General features: G+C 41.9%; 1 protein-coding gene across 1 annotated transcript in view; it reads right to left on the reverse strand.

The window, feature by feature from the left end:
• Nucleotides 1–8,194, reverse strand: part of cntnap3 (contactin associated protein family member 3) — a 98,624-nt gene extending 90,430 nt beyond the window's left edge. Inside the window, exon 1 of the mRNA XM_076303105.1 lies at nucleotides 7,953–8,194. Within this exon, the coding sequence (XP_076159220.1) occupies nucleotides 7,953–8,169 (217 nt within the window). The 5' untranslated portion in view covers nucleotides 8,170–8,194. The remainder of the gene's footprint in view (nucleotides 1–7,952) is intronic.
• Nucleotides 8,195–9,294: the final 1,100 nt, after the last annotated feature.

Below are 9,294 nucleotides of genomic sequence, written 5' to 3' on the forward strand. Positions count from 1 at the left end.
TAAAGACGAATGAATGGGCTGCTTGTGAAATTAAAACATAAACTAGGCTATCATAAAAAAGTTGCATTGTTTGCATGATAACATGTAATCAAGTAATCCCCAACAATGTAACTATAATCTGATACATTTTCTTTTTTGTAATCTGGGTTGATTATAGATACTTGATTTTTGTAATCTGATTACGTAATCCAGATTACACATAATCCATTACTACCCAACCTTGGAAACAATAAAATTAAGCTCACGATATTCAGAACGGCCCAAAACGTTAATGACCAACCGGGAATCCTCCCGAAGCTCCCGATTAGCCACTCCGGGCCTGTGTAACTAGTGACTAGCATTGTGAATACGTGTTGCACAATCCTTGCGCACAGTCGCAGTTCTATCTACCATTTTGTTGCAGCTGTCATCAGGTAAAATTAAATCCAAAATGTTCCCACACACCAGACTTGGGGTAAATGTAAACATTTATACCGTATACCGTAAGTTTGAGATGGGATGACAAATTCTTATGAAGGGGAATCCTATCATGGATGAGACACAATGTGGTACATCCCTATTTTGCAGACTGGATTACCTAGTACTGCTGCTTCGGGTCTACTAGCTTCTTTTACAGATGCTTCTACTAATGTGGCTCCATCAGTCACATAGATCTGAAGAGTACGAACATTGATGAGGTGTACTAGTTTAGTGAAAGATTTGACTCGTGGTCCAATATCTTCTCCAAGTAACAGATGAGCAAGGCCTAGCTGAATGGGGTCATATGATAGATGTGTCTAGTGGGTGCTACAAAATGTTGAAAAATTCAAAACCATTGTTCTTAGAGAAAACTGCAGTCAATGGCACTGTGATTTGGCATTCACAGACACTGCTGAGCCAAGAAAACTTTTCAGCTTCACTGCATGTCATTCAACACCTTGCCACACCATCGCTTTAGAGAGACTTTTTTGGAAGAAATTAATATTAGTTGACATTTGACTTGAAATTTACATAGACAGTGGCAAACAATCTGGCCAACTTTTCTCAAAGTAAAGAATCTCACTTCCTCTAAAAATGTGCTATATCTGCTCTTTGTCTTTCATGCAACCTTACAAACTATGCTCTAATTCACCTTCATCCAGCAAACTTTCTACTTTCATAAAGCGAAGCAGTTCTGATAATGGATCACTTGTTCATTGCCCTGGGATTGAAGCACTAATTCAAAGATTGGGTAGTGCAGGTAGGGGTTAGGTCTACTGCAGTTGTTAGCTTCTCTCCACTGCTCTGCCACTATTGTGGCCTTGCCAGCAAACTACATGTAGCTTTGGGATGCACTGTCCGATCTACTTACGGTAGTGCTGCACAGGAGAGGCACTGAAAAGTTCTCCGAAAATTGAGTTTGTTTCTCATGACCAGTCACTGTTTCTCACCTCATTACAATTCTGCAGTCAGGCAGGCATGCAGGCACCGTTAATGTGGCGAAATGACAGGCATAAAACCACAGAAGAGTGAGTCCGTGAAACTGTCAAAGTTTGTGAACACACACACACACACACACACACACACACACAGAGCAAGAGAGAGAGAGAGAGAGGGAGAGTGAGAGAGATAGCGAGCGTGACAGAGAGATAGAGCAAAGAGAGGAGTTTAGTCTACCCTCCCCTGACCTGCTTTGCCACTGGGTCTCTCCCCATACCTGACCTCCCCTCTGGGGAGGCGGTGGAGAGTGAAATGCAATAGTCGAGCTGAATGCCACGCTGCCTCTGCGACCCTTGCTGTGACCACAGGGAGAGATGCTCAGTGTCTGTCTTCAGACCCATTTTCTCCTCACTCTCGTTTAATGCCTGCCCCATGGTGTGTGTGTGTGTGTGTGTGTGTGTGTGTGTGTGTGTGAGAGAGAGAGAGAGAGAGAAAGAGAGAGAGAGAGAGACAGAACAGCCCAGCTCGGTAAGGGGTTACAAAGACCATTAAGCATTTTGCTGTATGCCTGGGTCTGAAAAACATAAGATGTTCGCAAGAGGGACTTTACGAACTTCGTAGATGGTGCTTTCAGGAAACTGGGCCCCTGATCTATATCTGGTGAAGTGTTTCATTATATTGACTGGTCAGAAAGGCTAGTTATTTTATGGCTATGGATTTAGTGAAATGTTGACTAAAATCACCACCTAAACAAAAGAATTTACAGTACCTTAAAAGTCATATTCAACATTAATTAAGTATTTCACACACACCAAAACCTGTTCAATAAGTGGGACTACTTACAGTCATTGATTTTAATCTGCCATATGTTCACATGCTGGCCTGAAGCCACTTCTGTTGTACTGTATGACTTTGTAAAGGCATGAAGGCACAAGGCGAAGCAGAATTTTCTCTACACGAGTTGGCCTAATGAATGCAAAATTATGCAGTTCAATTATGTCCAAAGTATGATACCATCAACAAGTGACCAAATGCTTTTGGCCAGTTCAGTGACTGACGACAAAAGTAAATTGAGAGCTCTGCTGGCTTAATTAGGAACTTCATTCTGCCAAGACACTGACTTGTTAATCTGGGAGATGGAAAGGTTTTAGACGAACACTATCGAGTGGCAGTGAGATGTCTCACCAGTGGCATCAGATGAGTAAGAAAAAAAAATCCAGAATTACCAGTAAAAATTCAGTTAACCATAACTGATTACTTAGGCGAATACAACTATATTACATACATTACATATTCTTTCAACCAGCATATAGCATGACAGATCAGTCAAAACTAGCTCACAATAAATCACTCACTTCAAGGTTATACAGATCATGCATAAGGAAACCATATTTACATGCAAAAAACAATCACTCCTTTTGTCATTGTGTTATTAAAAACAGTCAACTACAGTCAGTAAGCAGACAATAAATATTGACATGCTCCAGTGCTGTGGCCTTAGCTTGAGAAGTAGACTTTCAATTACAAGGAGTTATTTCAGATGTTTGGGAACTGGGGCTCTGCCACTGCTGTAGGTAGCAGTCAGCCGTGCTCCCGTTTTCCCTGGGCAGTGGACCATTAATTCTCGGTTTCAAATGAGTACTGCCAACGAGATATAATCAGAAAAGGTTGATAATTTAACACCAGAGGACACATTAATATATATTACGCTGCCCATCATGCTGCCTCCCCTCTGTGTGGCAGTTATGAAAATATTTTCTCAGTGGCCCACAGTAGATAATGTGAACGGAGTATCAAGCACCGGTGATGAATTTCTTGTCCCAATAACACCTATCTTTTGGTGACAGGTTCCACAAGACGAATGAGTCCATTTTTGGGGCGCTGAAGTCTTTTGAAGTGCTTGGCCTTGAGCACACACTCCGTGCTGTCTGAGCCACTGACAGGTGCAGTGTAATTTTCTGTCAATTTGCCGCTTAAATACTGCACTCTGGATTAATAAATCTGGATCCATGATGGCCAGCTTGAAGTTTAGAGAGCAAAAAGAAGAGAAAGAAAAAAAAAATCACCTGTGATACCTTTTTTGTAACCTTGACTCAGTAAGACTCTGATTCAAGGCTTGACTTCCCCAGTACACATTTTCATAAATGACAGTAAAGAAGATATATGAAGGCAATTTATTACCCTCTTTCCTCTGTCCCTTATCCAGGCTCTTTGAGATGCCACCCTATCGTGAATCATAATGTCCAGTCAGTTTTTCAGACAAACACACACACACGCGCACACACACACACACACACACACACACACACACACCAAGACATCTACACACACGCATAATGCACACACAGAGACGCACACGTACTGCATTCACATAGAAATTGATTTTATGCAGTGGTTTACTTTCTCCACCATACAAACATCCAGCTCGAAAGGAGCCGGTGATAAATTCTGACAGGCTGAGGTTGCTACAAAGAACCAAGCACCTCTGCTATATATTTACACTCACGTTTCATCACGCCGTGGGATTTCAAACACAAACCTAACCTCACTGTCTTCATCAGTGAATTATGAAGTATATTTAGTATATGTGGAAAAAATAAACAACTTAATGACCCAAAAACAACTAAAAACTCACATTCTAGCCCAACGGGAGAGCTCTCTGTGGTATCATTTATTGGTATAACCCAGTTCATTGCTTGAAGCCAGCGGTACACAGAATTGAACCACAGCCAAACAAGAGACCTCTCCTGGCATTTGAACACTGCCTCCCTACACAGTAATTGATTCTTTCGCTGGCTTCATATTTGCAGTGCCAGTAGACATCAAACTCATGACTTAAGGATCTTCTTCAGAGCATAACTGTTTTACATGTCTTCTGCCATTCACACACACATACATTACGCACACACACACACACACACACACACACACAGACACATCATACACATGTAAGTAAGGGATAATGTATAGAATGCCGGTCATTATCGGGAAAATAAGTCCTGACAGAAAAACTGGACTTGCTTCGACCTGAAGGGACTTATTTTATTGATAATGACTGGCTTTCTATACATTAACCCGCTAATTATACGGCTACTTACCAAAATTAAAAAATAACTCTTTACACGTATTTGTTACCGTTAACGTCCTGGCTTTTGCTGAGGAACAAATAGCTTGCAATCGCAAAACACTGAACTTGAATCAAACATTCTTTAGAACACAGCTGATCAACCATCTGCTTTCACTTGAAGTTCTATTGCAAGAAGTGACCGGACTACTTGCGGAGTGATGAAAGATGTGAATAAGAAGCACAAAACCCATTTTCCTTGACAGCGGTCTGTTATACATAGTAACGGCCTGTTATAAACTGATACAGCCCATATGAAAGAAAACCAGAAAACCATTACTGTGCATATACAAACACGCACAGACTTAGCTATTCCTACACATATACAGGCAGACACTGCTCTTATACTAGAGAGTAACTTTTGCATTAAACATATTTTATTTCTACAGCTAAGGGTATCCTTGAAACAAAGTTAAATCAACTGTATATATTTGTATTCATGTGGTTTCTGCAATAATCCATCATCACTATTGAGGAACCCAAAAGAAATAGCTGGAAAAATGGGTCACCTGACATAAACTCCGAGCGGCACAGCACAGCATTATATCCAGCTGTGAGCTTCTCCTTTGCCACAGCGTTGGGGCTCTCAGCGTCTTATGTGCGCACGTGCCTGCTGGCTAAGAGCAGAGCCGCCTCTACTACACTACAGTCACCCCCCCCCCTCCACCACCGCTCACCACCTGGCTGTGCTCACACACACACACACACACACACACACAAATAGCATACACTCACCCACCCACACACACACAAACACCATGCACCCACCCACCCACATCAACACACACACACACACACACACACACACACACACATACATACATACACATGCATCTCTCACTCCATAGACCTTCACACAAGTAGAATGCACAAGGCACTGTGCAGCGTAAGCTTTCATGTGGATCTCTTTACATATGGCCTGGACGCTTTTATGTTTTGATTTTGAATGGCATTATGAGCTGTGGTTTTCTGTGCTGTACTACAATGCAGTAGCCTACAGTACAGTTCTGTACTTTACACTGTTAGGTTGTGCAATGCTGTGACTTTGTCTGACTTTAGTTTCCTCATGGCTGAATTGCACTGAGCTGAACCGAGATGTCTTCCTTTCCACAAGAATAACAAAAATGTTGTCTAGAGCCTCAGACAGTCTGGTGGCAATCCTGGGATGTGTGTGTCAGATAACTTTTCCTCCATAGCTTTCATCTGTCTTGCTTACTGTACATGTTACAAGACCAGAGTGCTCAGCAATGCATGCCTGAATACTTCATTCACTTAAGTGTAGTTTAGTAGGCTTGTCTATGTCAATTAAAAGGCATTTTACGGTGACATCAGGGATTCCCCCTTAAGCATGAGTACAGAGTAAAGTAGACGAGTGCTTGAGTTTTCCCTGAGTGCACTGCCATCCTGGCTGTGCTAGGCTTTCCTACAGGCTACTGGGCTCGACTTCAGGGCTCTGTACTACACTACACAGTCCTGTGCAGGAACTTTCTGCACTCTCCTACGAAACACTTTGCTATCTTTAACTGTGATGTGTTTTCCTGTGCTGTGGTAAAATATAAAAAACGACCTATGCGAGAGTTGTACTGTTAGTTTATGCTGTACGAATTAATGTTCTGGCATGCTAAACTGCTATGAAGTATCTGCCGTTTTGAGCAACCATGATGTCATTTACAGAGTGTTATAACAGACTCAGCACACAATCACACACACACACACACACACACACACACACACACACACACACACACACACACAGAGAGAGAGAGAAAGAGAGAGAGAGACACTATACCTCACTTTGTTTCATGATGTATAACATAACAGGGAAGAGAATGCTAGTTGACAGGTTAAATATGGGTCAAGCCCAGTATCTCAGTGCTGATAGAAAGCTTCCAGTGACCCGAGAATGATTCCACACTGATATGGAAGAAAGCATCTTTCGAAGTGAATTATAATAACTGGAAACCCCACTCAGCAGCGATGCAATTATGACCATTATTTTTGTTGCTGCCACTCCACGCCAGTGGGCCATGGAGAAGAGGGGGGGGGGGGGCTTGCATACATTATGCTGAGAATGGCATACACGTATATGCAGGAATTTGATGTGCAGGAGAATGGGAGCTTGCAAAGTTCAACGCCATCTGCTTCAATTACAGTACAAATGCATCTCCAGTGCCTCTAATCTGCGTGCGTTAGCGCAAGCAGGATATGTGTGCCTGTGTGTGAGAGAGAGAGAGATTGAGAGAAAGAGAGACATACACAGAGAGTGACGGTGAGTGCTAAACGAGAGAAAGTCTACCTTCTCCTCTAAAAAAGCTCGTGTATGACTACTCCTGTGTGCCGTGCATAGAATGGAATAGGACGTCTGCCCTCGATAGAATACAATTATTCTAGAATTCTTTCAGAATCGCCATAAAATCTGTCAGATGTGACGACGTCAACTCATTTATGTATTTTTTTTGGTTTATGCATTGATTCAGCCTTTTGTGCACCATCAAATTGCACAAAAATGAACCACATTGACTGCGTAAACAAGGGAAACAATCGTCTTCCTGAGGGGCATGATTGTTGTTTTGCGTATAATATAATGTTTGTTTCGTGAAAATACCCGTGTAATCTTATTCACCATATGTGCTATCATAAGTCTTCTACAGAACACGTAAAACGGCGAAGGTGGTGTTTTACAAGCGTTGACTAGCCAAACTGAGATAAACAGCTGGACAGTTCCGTTAAGGCAAAGACTTTGGTGTATATCAAAACAACTTCAAAGTGCAGAATACAGTGCAGCGTGTTTGCATTGCAGATGCAGATGTCCGGTCCATTGGGTGCGAACTCGATGGTGATGCAGCCTATGTCTTCCTGAGCACACCATCTTCAGACAAGACAAACGGTAGGCTATATTCTTAAACCTCTAAGATATCCTGCTTACTACTCACTTCAATGAAGGTTAGTCTGCTTGCGCGTATGAAAGGGGACTTACGACAGAACGAGAGAACACCAAGTTTAATGTTCCTTTTGAATGTAAAAACGGACAGCCCGCATTATTTGTCTCTAGCAAAGCCATTTCTTTGTATTAAAGTTGCTGGACTGAAGAGGGGAGCTCAGTGCATTGTGTTTGAGTGACTATTTTACGATCAGTAAACTGACATATGCTTTGTTAAACCCAATACACCACAACTGGAAGGTTTTCACAGTTTCCACGGAACACATTAAATTATTTCAAAACAGAATAGGACATGCCCATAGTTGTCATTATAGTAAATCCTCTGTAGTAATTCACAGTCTAGTAGTAATTGTAGTGTAGTAATTATACAGTCGAACACAGAAGTAAGTTTTTACAGAACTTCTGCAGCTGATTCGAGTGGCATCGCGGTATGCTTTTACACCGCAGCATTTAAGTAATATAAAGTCAGTAAATATTGAACATGCTCACCTATGCTTAATGTCCCGCCGATACAGCAAACCAGGAGAGAGAGCCATAAGAATGTTCCACTGCGCCTTTTTAACCCTAAATCCATATTTGAAGGAGCGGGATGCCGAGAGGAGAGCTGTGCCTTCTCCCTCTTCACTGAGGAGTGAAGTGCGCGCGGCGGCTCTGTGGTGTGTCCGTTACGCGCGGCTCTTTCACGCCATCTCGCAGCTGAGAACATTTGAATACGAATTCTGCATGAAAATCTGAAAGACACACCTACACTGCAGCCTGTCGCTGTCCTGGTCGTACTCCGTAAAAGAAACACGGTTCTGACTGCAACCTCACTATACACTCAGGCTCGCGCAGTCCTTCTGTCCCACCACACTGGAGCACTGTGGGTGTGGAGAGGGACCAACGGCCGCAGAGGATAGCACGCCTCTGTACAAATAAGATTGGACAGCCTTGAACCGAGCTGTTCTCACGATATTTTGACGAGCTGATCAGGTTTACGTTCAGCTCATTATTTTATAGTATTAATTAACATTCACTGAGATATTAAATTGTTACTTTAAGATTTGAGCGTTTTCCTTGCCTCTCTCTCCTAAATATACTATTATGAGCATAATGAAAATGTTTATATTCTTTGCATCAATCATAGAAATAAACAATAGTTTCAGCACCCAATGATCGAGAGTTTTCCTGTGTACTCTAATGACTTTACCAGACCAAACCTCTTGGGGAGGTTAATTAGTCTGCAGTAATTAAACTCTACATACTTAGATCAAGTACACTGAGCTAGTGCAGGTTGATGTTTTTGCTCTTACTAAAGCCCCTAGGACAAACTCGACCTACTTGGTACCAAGCTGATGGCTCTATGGGAGACGTAGGTCATTCAGAAAGACATTGTGAAACATATAATGATTTGACCTCAGTTTGTAATATACCCTGCAGGGATATCCCACCCCTTATATGCCTCTAGAGTGACCAGCTGATGTTTACTTATTTATTATTTATTTTTTCTTTGCCTCTCTTTACTCATGGGGTTTCATGTCACATTCTACCCAGTGGAGCATGTAAAAAATTCCTGAATGTGTGTTCAGCCAGTCTGCAGATATAAGTGAGGAAGTGTATCTGTATCATAGCAAACTGATTCTCCAAAGGTTAAAATCACTGGAGTAGATCCTCCACATATTGGTGGAGTATTTCATACAGTATTTCAGCTGTGGCAAACCAAATGTTGTTTTTGGACATGCTTTTACGTGTGTTTACCCTTAAAATCTGAACGTAAACACGTCCTTGGCTTAATTTATGCATGTTGAGTATGGCTTCAGAAGAATATCATGATAGGCTCACTGTAATCATT

This window comes from Alosa pseudoharengus, unplaced genomic scaffold (assembly GCF_046254945.1).
Source record: "Alosa pseudoharengus isolate Yale_2024_CS ecotype anadromous, Long Island Sound unplaced genomic scaffold, YU_APseudo_1.1 YU_APseudo_1.1_scf_24, whole genome shotgun sequence".
NCBI lineage: Eukaryota > Metazoa > Chordata > Actinopteri > Clupeiformes > Clupeidae > Alosa > Alosa pseudoharengus.